This window comes from Oncorhynchus kisutch, linkage group LG15 (assembly GCF_002021735.2).
Source record: "Oncorhynchus kisutch isolate 150728-3 linkage group LG15, Okis_V2, whole genome shotgun sequence".
In the NCBI taxonomy this organism is placed as follows: Eukaryota; Metazoa; Chordata; class Actinopteri; order Salmoniformes; family Salmonidae; genus Oncorhynchus; species Oncorhynchus kisutch.
In genome coordinates this window covers 60,659,834-60,683,551 of record NC_034188.2, presented here as the reverse complement: position 1 = coordinate 60,683,551, position 23,718 = coordinate 60,659,834, and the positions used below count along the sequence as shown (strand labels likewise).

Below are 23,718 nucleotides of genomic sequence, written 5' to 3'. Positions count from 1 at the left end.
TAGAGAGGCAATAAAACTGGCCTTCTTTAGACTAGTTGAGAATCTGGAGCATCAGCATTTGTCGGTTCGATTACAGGCTCAAATGGCCAGGAACAAAGAACTTTCTTCTTACACTCGTCAGTCTATTCTTGTTCTGAGAAATTAAGGCTATTCCATGCGAGAAATTGCCAAGAAACTGAAGATCTCGTACAACGCTGTGTAATACTCCCTTCACAGAACAGTGCATACTGGCTCTAACTAGAATAGAAAGAGGAGTGGGAGGCCACGGTGCAGAACTGAGCAAGAGGACAAGTACATTAGAGTGTCTAATTTGAGAAACAGATGTCTCACAAGTCCTCAGTTGGCAGCTTCATTAAATAGTACCCGCTAAACAACAGTCTCAACGTCAACAGTGAAGAGGCGACTCCGGGATGCTGGCCTTCTAGGCAGAGTTCCTCTGTCCAGTGTCTGTGTTCTTTTGCCCATCTTAATCTTTTCTTTTTATTGGCCAATCTGAGATATGGCTTTCTCTTTGAACGGTAGCGTAGGTCCAACCGACCTCACATCTGCTGACCACGTGTATGGCATCGTGTGAAAGAGTGATTTGCGGATGTTAACGTTGTCAACGCGGTGGTGGTGGGGGGGTTATGGTATGGACAGTCATAAGCTATGGACAATGAACACAATTGCATTTTTTTTTTTTTGCATTTTTATTACATTTTTGTTCAGTATATCTTATCATAACGTTATACTGCAACCAAACCGGTATCTGTACTGAACACCCTCTTATGGTCCCGAGGTTAATGTTATGTTTTAATGTTCCTTCAATGTCCTCAGAACATCAGTGGGATAATGTCTCGCTGAAACCCTTAAAGCAGCACTTCCCGAACTTTGACCTGGTGACCCCAAGGGGTGAACGTTTTGGTTTTTGCCCTAGCACTACACAGCTGATTCAAATAATCAACTAATCATCAATCTTTGATGTTTTGAATCAGCTATGTAGTGCTGGGCAAAAAAAATGCTTGTGCACCCCTTGGGGTCCCCAGGACAGAGTTTGGTAAACGCTGCCTGAAATGGACCTAATGTCCTTAGGACAGCCTCTGTTTGCTGGGTTAATACATAAATAGAGTAAATATAATCCAATTAGTTGGTTGTCATAAACTCAATGTAGTTCCATCTCTATGGAGTGGTTACATGTTGACACTGAAACTACAATCCCATGTGATCATACACTATGATATATTTAGAGGCTACCAGCACAAGTTATTGGAGCAGTATCACTCTCTCAAGCAAGAAGACACATGGACACAAGTTTCTGAGCCTAAACAGAATCAGATGATTCACTCTTGAATTCATTCACCTCCATACACACTGAAGCCTTGTAAGGACTACGAATTGCTGCATTGACCAGAGGAAGAAAAGTAACAAAAGCTATGGAGAACTCAACCCAAGTCAAGTTATTTTATCTCTTTGGCTTACAAGAGACATTTAACAACAAATCTGTTTATTTTATATTGCCTCTTATCACATACCTTCTCATCATCACTGTGAATTTGACTCTGATCATAACAGTCATTCAGGAGAAAGGTCTCCATGAGCCCATGTATATCTTTCTGTGTAGTTTATGTATCAATGGATTGTATGGAACTGCTGGTTTCTACCCCAAGTTGTTACTGGACCTTCAGTCAGATGTTCAGGTGATATCTTATGGTGGATGTTTCACTCAAGCCTATGTCATATACACATCTGTCATGTGTGAAATTTCTACTCTAACAGTGATGTCTTACGACAGGTATGTGGCAATATGTAGACCACTACTATATCATACCATTGTGACATCTTTAACTGTTAGAAATTTACTCTTATTTTCTTGGTGTTGTCCTTTATTTATAGCACTCATAGCACTTAGTTTAGCTGTCAGAATTTCTTTGTGTGGATCTCGCATTGATAAGATATTCTGTGACATTCCGTCTATACTGAAACATGCATGTTTACCCATAACCTTCAATCAGAATTTGAACAAATTTGTAATAGTGGTTAATGTTTTACAGATACTTTTCATTGTATTTTCTTACTGTCAGATTGTCAGGACTTGTGTAAAGTCAGCAAAGGGAAGGATTAAGTTCACACAGACATGTGTGCCACATTTAATAACGATATTTATTTTCATCACAGTGACCCTGTTTGACAATTTGCAAGGGTGGAATAATGTAAATAGTACACTAAATATGCGTAATGCAATGGCTGTACAATTCCTTGTTATACCACCTGTCTTTAACCCTCTCATATATGGACTTAACCTCCAGAAGATTCGAAGGGCAGTTTTTAGAAAGTGTAATGCACATAAAATCATTGATATGAAATGTTAGTTACATGATCCTACACAACAGGGAAACTGCTTTATGTCAGAAGCAAGGATAACGTGGGCCTTGGTCAACCAAAAGTGGTCTTTTCTTTCAACCAATCGATTTGTCTAAATTTGAAAACAGATTTTTCCATATATAGACACATCCAATGTGCCTATTTAACTTACCATTTCTACCAACCTGCGAGACAGTTATGATTTTCATAGGCACATATTCATGGAACAATTTCATTTAATTATTAATAGTCTTTGTATCTCAATCATTGTCTGTGGTTAATCCACCTTCTACAATATTAATCTAAATGAAAATGATACAAGTCTAAATGTAACTGTTATTGCCACTGCCAACTATGTAAAAAAAAGCCGACATAAAGTCAACACGGAAAATATCCTGATACAAATAAATATCCTATAAATCACATTGGCTATCCATGGCCTGTCTGCAACCATCTCGAAACACTGTATCAACTATCAACTGGGTCAGTTATTTTGTGACGTTTCCACTGGATCAGAGCACAACAATTTTCCCTTTCATGCCGAGTGGTTATCAAAAGGGAGTGAGATGGAAATACTGTTCAAATACTATTGTCATTCTTAACGTATTCTAAAAACAGACTGTTTACTTACTGTTTGAGGTGTAGAAAAATTACTTTGAGAAGCTCCATACCTCATTAGTGGTGATGCGTTAAGACAATCAGAAATACTATCGGACATCCCTAAATGGGCACATTTATAGGCCTACATTTGCACGCAAGCCAGGTCGACTAGTCCTACTTCTATATGCATAATAAGAGCATAGGTTGTGAGTTCTGCAAAACACATATCCACTCCGACATTGAGAACAGTAAATTACCCTAACCAAATAAACATTGCAGATTCCAAATTATGTGAATTAACTGTAAATGTAGGCTACTACTGGTGATATTTGTAATGGGGAATTGATAGAGACAGCAAACAATGCACACAATGAAGTTATGAAACAATGAATACTCATGAAATGAGAGAGATATTTCTGGACCGTGGCATCCCGCTGCCTCCTCAGTGGATTAGTCCACTGAGACAGGCGCAAATCAGAGAAGTGTCTCGTGTGCCATAAATATATATATTTGTGACTGCTTGACAAAAAATACAAATGTTTTCATTACAGACCCCATTTGTCATACAGTATTCCATAAGGTTACCCAGACCTTATCAAAGTTGTACAGTATACCCTTAATCTAGTAATAAATCAAATCTAGTGATACATTATTTGACATTTCTGCCATCCATTGTGACATTGTGGGAGGATGACCAACCTTCCAATTATTGGCAAAGCATTTCTTAGCTGCTATACATGCTATGGTTACACCGTTTCTTATTTTAACAGCCTCCAGTATCAACATTTCCAAGCAAACAAAAAAGGGAAAGTGAGAATCTGTAGAAATGCTGAGACAAAAGAACATAGTCTTTGCCAGAATGTAGCCAGCTCAGATGAGGCATGGCAAAGAATTGCCTTGGTGTTATACATTTATACATTATATTATCCAAGAATAGAGTCAATGGTTCAATAATTGAAATGACCATTATTCCCAGATCTCAGACTGTAGTCTACCCATCAACTCAAGATGGATCTTTGTATCTATTCACTGATTATTATAATAGACTGCAAAATTCACCTGCGCTCTAAAGACTGGCCTTCCCTCGCTGTCTGACCCTGCTGGGACACCGGTCACCATCTGATCCTGCTAAGACATGATGAGCATAGTGTTGTGTACTGACGGTGCACCATGACAGTGAAGCCTGTAGAGCTGTTTATACAATAGTGTGAAAAGCAGGGAGTTATTTAGGAAAACTGACAGATCAATAACGTTACATCGCTATAATGACTCTAATAAAAACTCACTTTGCGCTTTCAAAAAACATCAGAATATCGGTCTTCAAGCCTTCAGCCCCTGGTTCCATTTCATACACAAATCCCAAAATATAGTTTTTTTAGGTTATTAAGTTGTGATAATGCATCTATGTGCTTATAACCATAACTCCTCAGTGTATCTCTCAAAATAAATTGAAAATTCATTGATGCAATAAGAATAATATGCATGTAACTAGAAAGTATGGTTGAATATAGGATACACCTTTAGAGTGAAATAATGTGCATAAACAAGATACAAGAAATGTTGAACAGAAATATCACATTCTGAATTTCTATTTAATATAATCACTACATTTTTAAAAAATTAGCATGTACAGTGAGGGAAAAAAGTATTTGATCCCCTGCTGATTTTGTATGTTTGCCCACTGACAAAGAAATGATCAGTCTATACCTTTAATGGTAGGTTTATTTGAACAGTGAGAGACAGAATAACAACGATGATTGTTTTAGAAATGGCACAAAGTAGGCTATGTATAGCTTCAGGCAGTAAACCAAATGATTTACACTTGTCATTGGAATAACCTTGAGTTGGATTGACATATTGACTAGCCAACCATTGATTGTAGCTTTGTTGGCCCTTCCCTCCCTGATGTAGTGTTATGATGTTTTCTACTAGCATAACAGAATGGAAAATAGCCTACTATACAGAGCTACATTGTTGCAGTATCGTGTTCAACGGAAGTGCAAAATTCAATAACTGACACCTCAAACCTAGTTTTAACTATTTTATTTCAGTGCCAGGGCCAAAAACTATGTATGTTTTTCAACAATAGAGTAGAACATACAAGTGCAAGTAAAATAAAAAAAGGTTTGCCAATTCTCTGTATTGAGTTTCTTGTTGAAGTTACATATTTTGTAGTAATTCATCTGTATTCAGCCACCCTGATCTGGTCTTGAATGGATCCTCTAACAAAGATTGAATTCTATATGTAAAATACTCACCTGCAATGTAAGTTCACCAAGTTTGAAAGTGTAACTTTGTGGGGGTAGTGCAGCTTTGAGAAAATAAGTTCAACCACAAAGTTAATTGTAAATGTCAAATAGCATGTTAGTTGACATCCAAAGAGGTGTGTGTATTGGAGTCGTGCTTTGATGTAAGTATTTCTTGTGTGTGTCTTGTGTGTGTTCTTGTGTGTGGGAAGCATTTGTACGTCCAAAACAGTAACACAGTTAATAAGCTGTGTTCGAATACTCATACTAACCACACTAACTGTACTATTTGTGACGTGTTTTGAGTATATAGTATGCTTATTGGTTATAGTATTGTATAGTTAGTATGTATAGTTAGTATAGTTAGTACTTCCAAATGTTATAACAGGAATGGCCAATCCTCTTCCTGGTGAGACATTGGGTAACCTAACATATACTGTACAACAATATGCAAAGCTACTCTGTCAAGTGTGCTTTATTCTTAATACTCTCTGAAAATAAATGTCAATAATGCTTATGGGGACAATACTGTCAAATAATGTATGTTTTTATAGGTTATTGAGTTCTAAAAACGCATCTTTCTATGTTCTTAGCCAGGCCTCTTCCTCTGTGTATTTCTCTAAATCAAATCGATCAACACGACTGCTTTTGAAGGCAATTCCTTGTTTCATTAATGCAATAACAACAATATGCATGTAACTAGAAAGTATGGTTGAATGTAGGCTACAGATTTTTGTGATGTAAATTGAGTAAACAAGATAAAATAATACTGAACTGAAATATCACATTCTGAATTTCAGTTTAATTTAATGGTTATTTTCAACAAAATCGTTTTTTTTTTCTCCATCTTTTAGGGTTTAACAAGGGTTCTCACCTATGACCTGTGGATTGACTTTAGATGCGGCGACTTCGATTACACTGCAGACTATAACAATGTCTTCAGAATATGGCCATTTTGACATGAATTTAAAAATGCCTCAGATAGGACCAAAAAAAGTGTCTGGAGCTATCCGTAAAGGTAAGAGTGACAACAGGTCAAAATGGGGGAAATCTTGGCAAATGGCTAAATGGTTATTCATGAGAATCATGTTGTTGTATTGTTGAGTGTATCATGGTATCTCACAAACCTGTAACCTATGCTACTGTGGCCTATAGAGCTAGAAGGATGTATAACCAGGTGTGTGAAGGTGTGAGGTGGGATAGATGGCCTGCAGTCCTATCCCAAATGGACACCTAATCCCTATGTACTTGTGGAGATCTGAGAGGATGTGATTGGTATAAGAAACACGACTAAACTTCCACCTCCGGAGGGGTCATAAAAATGCATTTTTGGTGTCGGCAGGATTCGAACCTGTGCGGGAAGATCCCAATGGATTTCAAGTTCATCACCTTAACCACTCAGCCAGGACAACTGTGACAGAAAAAAAGGGCTTGGTAGGAGTGAATGGGCTGCCAGGTATAGCCTATAGCAAATTATAATTTAATAACTGAAAGATAATGTAGTAACTCATTATAATGCAATAACATGAAATGTTCCCTTCATTCATTTGTTATTAAGTAAGGCTTTTTTCTTATTTTCTTTGATCTTTGCCCAGCAGGTTTGCATTTGAGAGGTTTTATTATTCATTGTTATTTCAATGTGTGATGTTGTTATTTCATCATCTTATTATTACTGCCAAGCAGCATGACTCCTGCATGAGAGGAGCTAAACAACTGTCAGAAGTGGGATTTAAACCCACGCCTCCAGGGGAGACTGCGACCTGAACACAGCGCCTTAGAACACTCGGCCATCCTGACTACAGGAAAGTAACTGGGTATCGGGTTAAAGAGTATGGGGTAAAAGTAGAAATAGGCACAGCCTCCTAAAATCACCACAGAGTCCAGTAAATGCACAATACTGACTTGCACTTTCAAAAGTAATTTGTTTTTATCAATTAAAAACTCCAGTCATTGATTTAACCTCAATATGGCCTTCAATGGGAAAATCGTAGTAAATCGTCATTGATTGAGCGCTATAAAGTGTCCTCAGAATATGCCTATTCTGATATAAATGATAAAATTCCTCAGATAAGACCGAAAAAGTGTCTGCAAGTATCAGCAACCACCAGGGTAAGAGTGACAACAGGTCAACACAGGGGAAATCTTAACAAATGGCTTAATGGGTATTTTCAACGCAATCGTGTTTTTATTTATTTTTAGGGTTGAACAAAGGCAGCTCACCTGTGACCTGTGGCTTGACTTTAGATGCGGCAACATCGATTACCCTGCAGACTATATTTTTGTTCTTCTTGCCAGTACAATCCACTGACAACGACCGACGAGTTCCGAGATGCCTTTTGTTATTTGCCTGTTTGTAGCCCGCCTGGGAAATTGCGCCATTCTTGCAATTCTCTTTCAGCCTCTCATCAACTAGCTGTTTTTCCGGAAACTAAGGTTAAAAATACGATAGTTATTCACGACTCATATTAACTAGGTGTTATTTCCATTACCTTAATCACTACACACATTTTTCCCAATTTGAATATATATTCTGTATTCATATTCTGACAAAATGATTGTCTATAATAATATTCTGACAATTAGAAATTATGTATTTTTACTGTCTCATAGGGAATGTATAGTTTCAGGCAGTAACAGAAACAGAGCAACTCCCAAATATGAGGGACTAACCTCCAAATAGGCGGGAAAAAAATGAATTACACATGTGATTGGACAAACCTTGCATCTTGGATTGACATATTGACTAGCCAGCAATTGATTGTAGCTTTTCTGGTCCTTCCCTCTGTGATGAAGTAATGGTAGTGTTATTATTCTTTCAATTAGGCTAAGAGATTATGAAAACTAGCTTCTATACAGAGCTTAATTTTGCAGTATCGCGGTCAACAGAACCTCATTTGGCTGTCCTGAGGCAGAGCCTGAACCCATGTCAGTATGGTTCGCCGGAGACAGCTGGTACTCTGTCCCTATTGTGTCCAGGAGCGGCACCAGCTTCAGTGGTATCCGGTGGGGTCCACTAGAGTAGAGGGGCGGCCCCGAGAGCTTCTGTCTCCCAAGGTATGTGTGAGCATTCCATTATCATCGTTTTCTGCCAAACCCCTAGTTCCCATTTCACTGCTGGCTGTCCCTCAAGTGTTGTCTCTACAACTCTGGAGGACTTTATCGACCAGGCCCTTTTGCCTCCTCCCTGAATTTAACTTCATACCCCCTCTCATTTTCCTGTCCAAGCTCTGGATATGTGACCATTGGGATCCGGCACAATTACTCATGTCACAGCACCCCCTCACCCTCACAGTGGGACGCAACTGGAAAGCCTTCACTTAATCACCACCTGTACACAGTTCTCCTCAGCCTCCCGTGGCTCCAGCTTCATAACCCTACCATCTCCTGGTCAAATATGAGAATCACTGCCTGGGGACCAGGATGCCAGACGACCTGCTTTACCACAACCTGTGGTTCCACGTCAGTGGAGGGTCCTGTGAGTGTCCTCCAGCCCATCAATCGGTCCTCCAGTATCGTTGGCCCCGTGTTTTGGGACGTAGATGTGGACATCCGTCAGGCTCTGGTGGGAACCCGCTCCTGCCACCTACCCCCCAGAGCGCATCTATGTCCCCACAGGAGGGAGAGATCGGTTGTTGACCTGGGTACACACATCCCTCACCGCTGGACACCCTGTTATCACCCCTTACCATCTAATCCATCTCCAATAAATACTGGGGGCCCAACTTGGCACAGGACGTCGCCCACTATGTCAACTGATGTTCGTTATGTATTCAATCCAAATCTATCCAACACGCTCCAGTAGGGAAACTACTTCCCCTTCCCGTGCCTCAGTGGCCTTGGTCACATCTGTCCATAGACTTTGTAATATATCTCCACCTTTCTGATGGGTTTGCCACTATTCTGGTTGGTTAACAGATTCTCTAAATCCTGCCGTGTTATCCCTCTTTGGTCTACCTACCACTTTTCAGGTTGCTAAGGCACAGCAGGTCTTCCGGCGCTATGGCCTTCCAGAGGACATAATTTCCGACTGTGGTCCCCAATTCACGTTGCGGGTCTGGAAAGCCTTTATGGAGAAGCTGGGGCCACGGTCAGCCTCACATCCAGGTACCGGCCTCAGTTTAACAGGCAGGTGGAGAAGACCAACCAAGAGCTGGGGAGGTTGCTGAGGAATCACTGCCAGGACCGGTAGGGTGAGATGCCCCAGTTATTTCCCTGGGTGGATTACGGACAGAACTCACTTAGTCACTCCTACACCGGGTTGACTCCCTTCCAGTGTGTTCTGGGATATCAGCTGGCCTTGGCTCCGAGGACTCTGAGCCAGACCGCGGCCCCTAAAGTTGACGAGTGGTTCCAGCGAGCAGTGGAGGTGTGGAACGCTGCTCACATGAGGCTCCAGCCCACCGTCAGAAGGATCTGGCGGACTGCCACCGCAGTGAGGCTCCCGTGTTCCATCCTGGTGATCGCGTATGGCTCTCCACCAGGAACCTCCCTCTCCGCCGTTCCTGCCAGAAGCTGAGCCCCCGGTTTCTGGTCCCCTTCAATGTCCTCCGGAGGGTCAATGAGGTAACCTATCGTTTAGAACTCTCCACCAACTAGCGGTCTCACCCTGCTTTCATGTTTCACTTAAGCCGGTGGTTCCTGGTCCCCTGGCTGATGCCGTCACCTGCAACACCCCTCTGCCTCCCCTGGACATCGAGCAGACCCCCTCCTGGACTCCTGACATCGTGGGGGTCGGCTCTAGTACCTGGTAAACTGGGAGGGGTACGGTCCTGAGGAGCGCTCTTGGGTCCACATACTGGACACCAACATCATCACACCTGGGACTATCTCATGGCAAAAACCTCAAGGGGACCATGACAACTTCCCAAGAATGTCTTAAATATACTCAGGGGATGTCCCTGGGACAATCTGGGAACTAGAACTCCAGGGAACCATTTCACAACATCCAAAAAACATCCCCGGGACAAACCGGGAACTAAACAACCTCCAGCAGCCCATGGCACAACGTCCTGACAACTTTAGCTGACCATTTTGTGACATTCCAGGGATGTCCTATTTTTGTTTGCAGGGATGTTCCCTTGGGACCCTGTGCCAAGAACACTAAGGTAACCTGCCTAAATGAATACCGACCCGTAGCAGTGCTTTGAAAGGCTGGTCATGGCTCACAACACCATTATCCCAGAAACCCTAGACCTACTGCAATTTGCATACCCTAACAGATTGACAGATGATGCAATCTCTATTGCACTCCACACTGCCCTCTCACACCTGGACAAAAGCAACACATATATAAGAATGCTATTCATTGACTACAGCTCAGCGTTCAAAGCCATAGTGCCCTCAAAACTCATCAAAAAGCTAAGGACCCTGGGACTAAACACCTCGCTCTGAAACTGGACTTTCTGACAGGCCGGCCCCAGGTGGTAAAGGTAGGTAACAACACATCCGCCACATTAATCCTCAACACAGGCCCCTCAGGGGTGTGTGCTCAGTCCCCTCCTGTACTCCCTGTTCACTCATGACTGCACGGCCAGGAATGACTCAGACACCATCAAGTTTGCCGATGACACAACAGTGGTAGGCCTGATCACCGACAACAACGAGACAGCCTATAGCGAGGAGGTCAGAGACTTGGCCCTGTGGTGTCAGGACAATAAACTCTACCTCAATGTGATCTAGACAAAGGAGATGATTGTGGACTACAGGAAAAGGAGGACCGAGCACTCCCCCATTCTCATTGACAGTGCTGTAGTGGAGCAGGTTGTGAGCTTAAAGTTCCTTGGTGTCCACATCACCAACAAACTAACATGGTCCAAGCACACCAAGACAATCGTGAAGAGGGCACGACAATACCTATTCCCCCTCAGGAGACTGAAAAGATGTGTAATGCCTTGCGGTCAGAGGCCAAGCAGTTGCCATACCAGGCAGTGATGCTCTCGATGGTGCAGCTGTAGAACCTTTTTTGAGTATCTGAGGACCCATGGAAAATATTTTCAGGGGGAATAGGTTTTGTCGTGCCCTCTTCACTTTAATTTTTTTTTTTTTTAAATTACAGAAATGTTCCATGCGCACAAAAAGTATACATTTGGTGTACAAATTTGTTTACATCCCTGTTAGTGAGCATTGCTCATTTGTCAAGATAATCCATGGCATATCAAGAAGCTGGTTAATTAAACAGCATGATAATTATACATGTGCATCTTGTGCTGAGGACAATAAAAGACCACTCTAAAATGTGCAGTTTTGTCATACAACACAATGCCACAGATGTCTCATGTTTTGAGGGAGTGTACAATTTGCATGCTGACTGCAGGAATGTCCACCAGAGCTGTTGACAGATAATTGAATGTTCCTTTCTCTACCTTAATGAGGAGATTGTCCTGTCAGCCTCTAAATATATCATAGTGTATGCTCACATGGGATTGTAGTTTCCGTGTCAACATGTAACGACTCGATAGAGATGGATGCATATTGAGTTTGTGACAAGCAACTCGTTTGATTCTATTTACTCCATTTATGTTTTAACCCAGCAAACAGGGGATGTCCTAAGGACATTCGGCAACGTTCCCATTAACAGTACAATGCCACAAATTCTCCAAAGTCATTTTTTGATATAGGTCCAACTGACCACGTGTATAGCATTGTGTGGGCGAGCGGTTTGCTGATGTCAAAGTTGTGAACAGGGTGCCCCATAGTGGTGGTGGGGTTATGGTATGGGCATGCATAAGCTACGGACAACGAACACAATTGCATTTTATTGATGGCAATTTGAATGCAGAGAGATACTGTGATGAGATCCTGAGGCACGTTGTCGTGCCATTGAGCCTCCGCCATAATCTCATGTTTCAAAATGATAATGCACGGCCCCATGTCACAAGGATCTGTAAACAATACATTTTTTGCTCCAGTTCTTACATGGTCTGCATACTCATCAGACATTTCACCCACTGAGCACGTTGGGGATCATCTGGATCGACGTGTACGACAGCGTGTTCCAGTACCCGCCAATATCCCACCTAGCTAATTCGCACAGCCATTGAAGACGAGTGGGACAGCATTCCACATTCCACAATCAACAGCCTGATCAACTCTATGAGATGTAATGCTGGATAAGAAAAATGGTGGTCACACCAGATACTGACAGGTTTTCTGATCCACACCCCTACCTTTTTTAAGGTACTGTATCTGTGACCAACAGATGCATGTCTGTGTTCCCAGTCATGTGAAATCCATAGATTAGGGCCTAATTCATATATTTTAATTGACTGATTTCCTTATATGAACTGTAACTCAGTAAAACTGTAAAAATGTTTGCATGCTACGTTTACATTTTTGTTCAGTATATCTTATCATAACGTTATTCTGCGGCCAAACCGGTATCTGTACTGAACACCCTCTTATGGTCCCGAGGTTAATGTCATGTTTTAATGTTCCTTCAATATTCTCAGAACATCAGTGGGATAATGTCTCGCTGAAACCCTTAGGGATTTACTGGGAATGTAATCCCATGTGAGCATACACTATGGTATATTTAGAGGCTAACAGGACAAGTTATTTGAGCAGTCTCCTCTGTCAAGATAGAAGACATTTCATGGATACAAGTTTTTTTTTCACACCTCAGAAGTCTGATAATGTACAGGTAATAGTGGGAACTTTTTTGGTGGGAAATAAGAGTTTGAGGGAGGATGTGAATTTGTTTTGTTAAAACTATTGTGTTTAGTCTGAGCCTAAACAGAATCAAATGATTCACACTTGAATTCATTAACCTCCATACACTCTCATTCACCTCCATACACACGGTCTATTGTATCTTGTCTCTTATCACATACCTTCTCATCATCACTGTGAATCTGACTCTGATCATAACAATCATTCAGCAGAAAGGTCTCCATGAGCCCATGTATATCTTTCTGTGTAGTTTATGTGTCAATGGATTGTATTGAACTGCTGGTTTCTACCCCAAGTTATTACTGGACCTTCAGTCAGATGTTCAGGTGATATCTTATGGTGGATGTTTGACTCAAACCTATGTAATATACACATCTGTCCTGTGTGAAATTTCTACTCTAACAGTGATGTCTTACGACAGGTATGTGGCAATATGCAGACCACTACTATATCATACCATTGTGACATCTTTAACTGTTAGAAAGTTACTCTTATTGTCTTGGTGCTATCCTTTATTTGCAGGACTCATATCACTAAGTTCAGCTGTCAGAATTCCTTTGTGTGGATCTCGCATTGATAAAATCTTCTGTGACATTCTGTCTTTAATGAAACATGCATGTTTACCCATTACAATCAATCCGATTTTGAACAAATGTATAATATTGGTTCATGTTTTACAGATACTTTTCATTGTACTTTCTTACTGTTAGATTGTAAGGAATTGTGTAAAGTCAGCTAAGGGAAGGATTAAGTTCACACAGACATGTGTGCCACATTTAATAACAATGGTCATTTACATCACAGTGACCCTGTTTGATACGTTGCAAGGGTGGAATAGTAATATAAATATTACGCTTAATATGCGTAACACAATTGTAACTCTATGTTCTGTGTTTCTATGTTTTGGCCGGGTATGGTTCTCAATCAGGGACAGCTGTCTATCGTTGTCTCTGATTGGGAATCATACTTAGGCAGCCTTTTTTCCTTTTGTATTTTGTGGGTAGTTGTCTTTGTTAGTGGCCTGTATAGCCCTGGTAAGCTTCACGGTCGTTTTTGTTGTTTCTTGTTTTGTTGGCGACATTTGAAATAAAGAGAAAATGTATGCTCACCACGCTGCACCTTGGTCCGGTCATTTTCAAGATGACATTAGTGACAAATATTTCCATCTCTCTCCCTTTCGATAACCACTCAGCATGAAAGGGAAAAATGTAATGCTCTGATCCAGTGGAAACGTCATAAAATACCTGACCCAGTTGATAGTTGATACAATGTTTAGAGTTCATTGCAGACAGGTCATGCGTAGCCAATGTGATTTATAGGGTATTTATATTTATCAGGATATTTTTCCTTCTGCAGGCTGCAATGTTTTTATGTGTTGGCTTTATGTAGGCTATTTACATAGTTGGCAGTGTGAATAAAAGTTACTTTTAGATTAGTATCATTTTCATTTAGATTAATATTTTAGATTGTAGATAACCACAGACAATGATTTTGAGATACAAAGACTATTATAAATTAAATTAGTGTTCCACGATATGTGCCTATGAAAATCACAACTGTCTTTCATGTTGGTAGAAATAGTAAGACAAATAGGCACATTAGATGTTTCTATATATGGAAAAAAAATATTGACAGTGTCACGCCTTGGCCTTAGTTATCTTTGTTTTCTTTATTATTTTGGTTAGATCAGGGTGTGACATGGGGATTTGTGTGTTTTGTCTGGTCTAGGGATTTTGTATGTTTATGGGGTGTTTGCTAGTCTAGGTGTTTATGTAAGTCTATGGTTGCCTAGATTGCTTCTCAATTAGAGGCAGGTGTTTATCGTTGTCTCTGATTGAGAACCATATTTAGGCAGCCATGTTCTTTGGGTATTTTGTGGGTGATTGTCTTCTGTCTTTGTGTCATTGCACCAGATAGGACTGTTTCGGTTTTCACTTTTGTTGTTTTGTATTTTGTAGTGTTCTCGTGTATGATCTTTATTAAAGATGTTGAACACTAACCACGCTGCATTTTGGTTCTCCTCTCCTTCAGCGGAAGAAAACCATTACAGACAGATTGATTGGTCGAAAGAAAAGACTACTCTTGGTCGACCAAGATTTTTGTTGTTGTTGTACAGCACTAGCAGAAATGCAGGAAATTGGCATTAGATGCACCAGAAAATTTAGGGAGGGCCCCCAGACCCCCTGCGAGGTTAAGTCCTCCCCCTACACTTCAAAACAAAAGTTACACCGCCTCCGAAAGGTATCAAGAAATAGGGCGCCATTTAACATTGCAACAGTTTTGTCCGATTATACCTTTATTTCTGTTGACTCCCTGTTGTGTAAGTCTGTCAGAATTGGTGTCGAGGTAGTCTGTAGTGGTTTTACTACCAGTGACTCTCTTCCACTGTTGTAGTGGCGGTAGGTATGAAGAGGTATACTTCATAGCTATGTTATCCACGGAGGAGCTAACCTCATGACGGAAGTAATCTAAGTATTAGACCAGTCGTACGTGGTGTGATCGTGGTTCATGACTTCTAATAACTTTTCCCCTGAACGGAGGGTTCTATTAATTAGTGGCGTGCGTAACCATTGGAAGAGTGCAATGGAGATTCCCTTCCCCGTGCTGCACTCTGAATGACTCCTATGTTGCTATTATCAATAGCAATTTAACTTGTGAGGTTACTAATCCTCTTACTGAGTGTTGCTGGACTGACTGTGGTACTGGTACTCAAGGGGTCCAGTTGTCCTACCGATTTATTCTGAAATGTTATCCTACAGGAATACATGATTAGAGCATTTTACTAGTTGTCTTGTAGTGACTACTACGCATGGCAAGGAATGATTATTGTTGCCATTTGTTTTGGAGGTGGACAATTCCACTGGACTTCCTTTACGACCAGTGTGGTACACCTCAGTACTATCTTAGATGTGTTCTAAGATAATCCCTGTCTAGGGGCCTGTCTGCTCCTCACTGATCTTAAAGGGGAGTTTACAACTAGATTTGATTTATGGTCTGGTGGCCTCGTACGGTGTTGTCCGTAGTCTCGACCCCCCCACCGGCCTCGATAAGGCTCATCATGGATCTGGGCTACTATTCCCCCCCTTTGTGTCTCGGGACCCCCCCACCAGCGGGTGGTGTTGGTATCCGAGGCGCAAACGAAAAGTTCAGACCCTATGTACGAGTTGTCAGTGGCCGCGTTATTATGAGAGTGGCTGTAACCTTTCAACCAAATCTCCTGGTGTTTGTGCTTCAACACCCTCAGTGGCTGTCGAGGGCTGTCAGTCACCACCACGTCCGCGTGTGGCACCCTCTTCAGTACCTGCAAACTGAGACAAGGATATCGGTCTGTGATATCGCAAAGTGTTTCACCAGTGGGAGTCATCGGGTCAGTTGCTGGACTGACGCCATTAGTGTCATTGTAAGGGTTGACAGTCCCCCACAAAGCGGAAGGTGTATCATCGGAAGCAGAGTATACTCTGCGCATCAATGTTTTTCTTGCTGAGACGGCCACAGTGTTTGCGGAAGTGTCTGAAGGGCAAGAGAAGTTCATCTCAACTACCGTATTGCACGACTGCAAGGAGGAAGGAAGTTGCTCATTCACAGAGACAGTTGGCTCGAAATCATGACAAGAATGGTCAATCAGATTGGCTGATGGAATGTGTCGAGATATCGTAATATCTCCTTGGATCGGATTCTGCCCCAAGAGGTTTCAAAACGTCTTTTTCCCAAGGGGTGCTTTTGACAGATACCCCTCGTGAATGACTGTTGCAGCTAGTGTTAGGGGAAGACAGTGTGGTCACTGGAGAAGGCACTGTAGCCTGTGACCATACCTGGTTGGTTTTCCAATCCATCAAAGTCTGGTCCCAGTAGCAGGGGTACAGTTGAGGCTGATAACATACACAGGGGGGGACGAGCGATACGTCCTTGAAGTGTAGTTTCAGCATGACTCTCAATGTGAGAGGCGAGGTAGTCCGAGGGGTCACTCAAAGTGTAGTTTCGCATCGTTCCACTTTTAACCAACGTTTATTTGGCTTCAAAACCCTTTTTAGATCATCAAACAATGTTTGAGAGATGAGTGATATTGTCGCACCCGAATCAATTAGCGCATGACAAGTTAACCTCTTGAAGCTAGGGGGCACTATTTTTATGTTTGGAAAAATAACGTTCCCAAAGTAAACAGCCTATTTCTCAGGACCCGATACTAGAATATGCATATAATTGACAGATTAGGATAGAAAAGTTTCCAAAATGCTCAAAATATTGTCTGTGAGTATAACAGAACTGATATTGCAGGCGAAACCCTGAGAAAAATCAAACCAGGAAGTGGCTTCTATTTTGAAAAATCCATGTTCCATAGCCTCCCATTGCTCAATTTAAAGGGATATCAACCAGATTCCCTTTCCTATCGTTTCCTCAAGGTGCAACAGTCTTCAGACAATAGTTTCAGGCTTTTATTTTGAAAAATGAGCCAGAACGATAACATCGCGTCAAGTGGTCACATGAGATTTGCTCACGCAACAGAGTTTAGAGAGGTATTGCTTTTCCCTCTCCTACTGTGAAAGACATTTGCGGTTGATATATTATCGATTATATATTTTAAAAACAACCTGAGGATTGATTATAAAAAACGCTTGACATGTTTCTGTAGACAATACGGATATTATTTGGAATTTGTCTGCTTTGTCGTGACCGCTCTTTCCTGTGGATTTGTGAACATAATGCGCCAAACAAACGGAGGTATTTTGGATATAAAAATAATCTTTATGGAACAAAAGGAACATTTGTTGTGTAACTGGGAGTCTCGTGAGTGAAAAGAGCCGAAGATCAAAGGTAAACCATTAATTTGATTGCTTTTCTGATTTCCGTGACCAAGCTACCTGATAATAAGTGTACTTAATGTTTTGTCATGTGATCGATAAACTTACACAAACGCTTGGATAGGAAAAGGAATCTGGTTAATATCCCTTTAAATGGAGCGAAGGCAGGCTATGGAACATGGAGCTTTCAAAAATAGAAGCCACTTCCAGGTTTGATTTTCCTCAGGTTTCACCTGCAATATCAGTTCTGTTATACTCACAGACAATATTTTGACAGTTTTGGAAACTTTAGTGTTTTCTATCCCAATCTGTCAATTATATGCATATTCTAGCATATGGGCCTGAGAAATAGGCTGTTTACACAGGGAACGTTATTTTTCCAAACATGAAAATAGTGCCCCCTAGCTGAAAGAGGTTAATATTAGAAGTTTAAAAGTGTCTCATTTGATTGGAAGAACATTAAGTTATGTTCAACAATTTAACTTATTAAATGAGACGATAATCCATACAATCTCCATTGATTGGATATCATAAGTGTAAACAGTAGATCAAATGTTGGGAACATTCAACACTGTGGTACACTTCTCCCTAAGGACGAAGCCACATGGGATTCCCGCTGGGGCGGGGCTTCTGTCAATACTGGATTACTGAATGGTTTTGCAAAAAAACTAATTTAAATGATTAAACTATTTAATAATAAATCAGACCTGTATAGGCTATTTTGGAATTAAACTTTAATTAACCTGAGACATTGCTTCATCTAGGTTAGTTTGGAAAAAGTTTACAATGTCTTATTTAGAAAACTCATCAATTTGGATTTAATTTAAAATATCTAATTCCGAATGTAAATTGCCAGATTTAGATTTATTAGTTCAATTGGATAAGACATTGATATCCGTTTGAATATCATAAGTAATGACTTGAGTGTTACCTGAATAATTCTTCATGAACGAATATAGTAAGGGACACGTCAGCGGTCAATTATTTCACTGAAATCAAACGGAACTACTCAGGGTGGGACTTCTGTTCCGGAAGGCGGAGAAATTTCAACGTGGCACAAGGAAAGGAAAATGGCTTTTTTCCCTGGTTAGCTTTAGCCTCTCATGAAAGCTAAACCCTCCTTTGTGCCTGACAATGCAGCACATAGGATTCCTTTGGCAAGAGAAAGGTTCTACTTATAACCTATTATGTTCAAACCCTTTTCGGCGTTTTTTTGACGATGTTTTAACCGGAACACGCGGCAAACAACAAAATGCACGTGGTCTACTCGCTAAGAAACACGAGAGAAACAGATAATTATCGCTGGTCAAGCTTATATCTCCTGAATTTCAATCGGCTGGCTCTTTGTCCTCGCTTGAGAAATTCATAATGACTGAGCCTACCCGCATCTGAAACGCTCCAGGCAGAAATAGCCCTGCGTTTGGCCAAACGCTCTATTTCGCGGATGTCTATAATTAGCTTTATCAGCCCTCATACAAAAATGTATTCGCTTACGTTACCCACTGACTACGTCAGAGAACAACACGGAGGTGGGGAATCCTCAGCACACACACACACAATACAGTTTGTCTCTATCACTCCAAAAATGTGTACAATAAACTTGGTATATTATGTAATCTGCTTTTCAATTTTATACAGGCGGAATCAAAATGATTCTATTTTAGATTCTTATCAGGGGGCACCCATAATGACGTGCCTTTGGCTATGCCGGATAAAGTTTTTTATTTTTTTTACCTTTATTTAAATCAAATCAAATTTATTTATATAGCCCTTCGTACATCAGCTGATATCTCAAAGTGCTGTACAGAAACCCAGCCTAAAACCCCGAACAGCAAGCAATGCAGGTGTAGAAGCACGGTGGCTAGGAAGAACTCCCTAGAAAGGCCAAAACCTAGGAAGAAACCTAGAGAGAAACCAGGCTATGTGGGATGGCCAGTCCTCTTCTGGCTGTGCTGGGTGGAGATTATAACAGAACATGGCCAAGATGTTCAAATGTTCATAAATGACCAGCATGGTCGTATAATAATAAGGCAGAACAGTTGAAACTGGAGCAGCAGCACGGTCAGATGGACTGGGGACAGGCAGGAGTCATCATGTCAGGTAGTCCTGGGGCATGGTCCTAGGGCTCAGGTCCTCCGAGAGAGAGAAAGAAAGAGAGAAGGAGAGAATTAGAGAACGCACACTTTCACACAGGACACCGAATAGGACAGGAGAAGTACTCCAGATATAACAAACTGACCCTAGCCCCCCGACACATAAACAACTGCAGCATAAATGTGTATGTCCAGGTGTACACGTTACAAATGGTTTTAAAACTACAAAACCAGATAATGTTAAGACACTCTGAAACTCTCTTTAGTGAAGAAGATTAAGAATACACAGGAACATTCAGTCTGCAGCTGTTTAAAGCAGGCCTTAAAACTCATCTCTATAAACCTTCCATTCCTCCTAGACTTTGTTGCTTTCATGATTTGTTTATATATATATATATATATAGTACTCTTTTTTAATTTTACGCAATTTGAGATGATTATTGTATAATAAAAAGCACAGTGTCAGGGTCAGGGTAGGCAGGGGTAAAAAGTATCCAGAACATTGGGGTAAGGTACTAAACGGCAGGCAGTCTCAGGGTCAGGGCAAGCAGAATGGTCAAAACCAGGAGGGACTAGAAAACTGGAGCAGTAAAACAGGCAGGAGCAGGGAAACAAACACTGGTAGGTTTTATGAAGAAAACAAAATGGCAACAGACAAACAGAGAATACAAGTAGAAATACATAGAGGATAATGGGGAAGATGGGCGACACCTGGAGGGGGATGGAGACAATCACAAAGACAGGTGAAACAGACCAGGGTGTGACAGCTGCTCTATCTTAATATCAAATAAATCAAGAAATTCAAAACTGTCTGGATTGATTGACAAAAGTGAATAAACTGATGTAAATGCGTGAAATGTAAGCCCACCTGGCACCATTGCATCCATAAATAATGGGCCCTGTACGGTACCTACCAGCTTGGTGATTGTTTGCTATTTTGCGAGAGAAATCTATAGAAATACAGTAGCATGAAGACAAAGTATATTCTGTCTGAAATGCAGATTCATGTCATGTTTTCTGAGGGCCAACTGTGTGCCAGCTATCTGACAGATGACTAGCTTTGGTCATTTTGAGTCATACCAGAAGACCAACTACCAAAGATACAAGAGAAACCTGTTTCCTTATTTAGATATTGTAGTCTGTCCTATACATTTCCAGATCATTCCTTGATAATAACAAATTATCAAGGAATGCACTGCATATACTATATTTATTTTTTATTGTTTTTCCAGGGTCACTGTGAGATACAGCACTAGTCAAAAGTTGACACACCTACTCATTCAAGGGTTTTTCATTATTTTTACTATTTTCTACATCACAACTATGAAATAACAATTATGGAATCATGTAGTGAACAAAAAAGTTTATATTTGAGATTCTTCAATGTAGCCACTCTTTGCCTTGATGACAGCTTTGCACACTCTTGGCATTCTCTCAACCAGCTTCGTGAGGAATGCTTTTCCAACAGTGGTCCCACATATGTTGAGCACTTGTTGACTGCTTTTCCTTCACTTTAGGGTCCAACTCATATCAAACTATCTCAATTGGGTTGAGGTCGGGTGATTGTGGAGGCCAGGTCATCTGATGCAGCACTCCATCACTCTCCTTTTCGGTGAAATTGCCCTTACACAGCCTTGAGGTGTGCTGGGTCATTTTCCTGTTGAAAAAAATGACAGTCCCAATAAGCGCAAACCAGATGGGATCGTGTATCGCTGCAGAATGTTGTGGTAGCCATGCTGGTTAAGTGTGCCTTGAATTCTAAATAAATCAGGGACAGTTTGACAAGCAACGCACCCCCACACCATCACACCTCCTCCACCATGCTTCATGGTGGGATCCACAGATGTGGAGATCATCCATTAATATACTCTGCATCTCACAAAGACAAAGCGTTTGAAACCAAAAATCTCAAATTTGGACTCATCAGACCAAAGGACAATTTTCTACCAGTCTAAATTCCATCGCTCGTGTTTCTTGGCCCAAGCAAATCTCTTCTTATTATTGGTGTCCTTTAGTAATGGTTTCTTTGCAGAAATTTGACCATGAAGGCCTGATTCACGCCATCTCCTCTGAATAGTTGATTTTGAGATGTGTCTGTTACTTGAACTCTGTGAAGCATTTTTTTGGGCTGCAATCTGAGGTGCAGTTAACTCCAATGAACTTTTCCTCTGCTGCAGAGTTAACTCCGGGTCTTCCTTTCCTGTGGTGATCCTCGTGAGAGCCAGTTTCATCATAGCGCTTGATGGTTTTTGTGACTGTACTTGAAGAAACTTTAAAAGTTCTTAAAATTTTCCGGATTGACTGAAATTAATAATGGCCTGTCATTTCTCTTTGCTTATTTGAGCTGTTCTTGCCATCATATGGACTTGGTCTTTTACCAAATAGGGCTATATTCTGTATACCACCCCTACCCGGTCACAACACAACTGACTGGCTCAAATGCATTAATAGGGTAGGATCCCACATGGCCAACATCCAGTGAAATTGCGGGGCGTGAAATTCAAAAATACTCAATTCAAATATTTAACATTCTTGAAAATATATGCGTTGTACATCAAAATAAAGCTTAACTTCTGTCAGATTTCAAAAGCGCTTACAAGCACATGAAAAACATATTTCAACTAGGCAGGTGCGACACAAAAGTATAAAATATCGATATAAAAAATGCCTTAGCTTTGATGATCTTCTTCTGTTGGAACTCCAAAAAGTCCCAGTTATATCACAAATGGTCCTTTTGTTCGATAATGTCCTTCTTTATATCCATAAAAACTCAGTTTAGCTGGGTTTAATCCAGTCAATAATCCAGTCAATAATCCACCCAGTTTCCCTCCATCAAAATGCATACAAAACGAATCCCAAACGTTACTAATAAACTTTTCCGAACAAGTCAAACAACGTTTATAATCAAACCTTAGGTTTCCTAATACGCAAATAAACGATAAAATTTAAGACAGAGAATCGTTATTGTTTTTACTGGAGAAAAATACCAAAGAAACCGCTTTCTTCCACAAGCTTGGAAATACTGCAGCCAAAATGGGAGCTACCTAGAAAAACTACAATTTCTGGGTCATTTTTCCAAAAACCAGCCTGAAACTCTTTCTAAAGACTTTTGACATCTAGTGGAAGCCATAGGAACTGCAATCTGGGAGGACTTGGCCTTATAATTAAAGTAATACCCATTGACAAAAGTTGTAAGCTGAAATTTTCTTTTTTTTGGGGGGGGGGGGTTGGTTTGTCCTCTGGGTTTCACCTGCCATATCAGTTCTGTTATACTCACAATAATTATTTTAACAGTTTTAGAAACTGTAGAGTGTTTCCTATCCAAATCTACCAATTTTATGCATATCCTAGCTTCTGGGCCTGAGAAACTGTTAGAGGAATTCTATATTCCTATATGTTTTGTAGCCAAAACCAAATTCGCACTCTCTCTATTTCATTAATAAGTTGTACATTTATTAATTATGCATGAAATAGATCGAGACCAGTCTTAAAAGTCAGGTAATAGCGTTTAATTCAAGTGAGTACTGACCCAAAATACAAAGAGCATTTGATTTTAAAGAGAGAACATAAAATGACGTCATCAGTTTCACACACTCTCTCCGATCCCCACAATAGCGCAGTGTCTTCAGGTCTGGAGATCTTCTTCTGCTCCCCTCATAAAACAAACATTCCAACCTGTCGAAAAGATATACTTTTCTCCACTAATGGAACCTCAAACAAACATTCTTATCTGTCTGAAAAGATATATGCCCTCCTTTCTCCCTTAAACCCGCAAGGTACAGACAATAAATTCGTTCTACTTACATTTTCAGTAACAGCTTAACCAAGAACCCATACATTTCATACCATGACGCAATAGTATTAAAAGAAATGGTTCTTAAAGAAATGTATACATAATTAATCATTTCAACTATAATTTCCTCCAACAGAAACGGGCAGTTTACTTTGGGCACGCTTTTCATCTGGATGTCA

At 40.7% G+C, this 23,718-nt stretch overlaps 1 protein-coding gene and 2 non-coding genes across 3 annotated transcripts; 1 reads left to right on the top strand and 2 right to left on the bottom strand.

The window, feature by feature from the left end:
- Positions 1–1,268: 1,268 nt before the first annotated feature.
- LOC116353539 (olfactory receptor 6N1) lies at positions 1,269–2,680 on the top strand. Its single transcript, XM_031789411.1, has one exon. The coding sequence runs from the start codon at positions 1,413–1,415 to the stop codon at positions 2,346–2,348; it is 936 nt and encodes a 311-aa protein (XP_031645271.1). The 5' UTR covers positions 1,269–1,412; the 3' UTR covers positions 2,349–2,680.
- Positions 2,681–6,516: 3,836 nt separating this feature from the next.
- On the bottom strand, positions 6,517–6,598 carry trnas-uga (transfer RNA serine (anticodon UGA)). The gene has a single exon. It is a non-coding gene; the product is annotated as a tRNA-Ser (tRNA).
- A 302-nt stretch (positions 6,599–6,900) lies between these two features.
- trnal-cag (transfer RNA leucine (anticodon CAG)) lies at positions 6,901–6,983 on the bottom strand. Its single transcript has one exon. It is a non-coding gene; the product is annotated as a tRNA-Leu (tRNA).
- Positions 6,984–23,718: the final 16,735 nt, after the last annotated feature.

What these genes read in the sequence shown, in the direction of transcription:
- LOC116353539 (XM_031789411.1), top strand. Translation starts at nt 1,413, where the DNA reads ATGGAGAACTCAACCCAAGTCAAGTTATTTTATCTCTTTGGCTTACAA.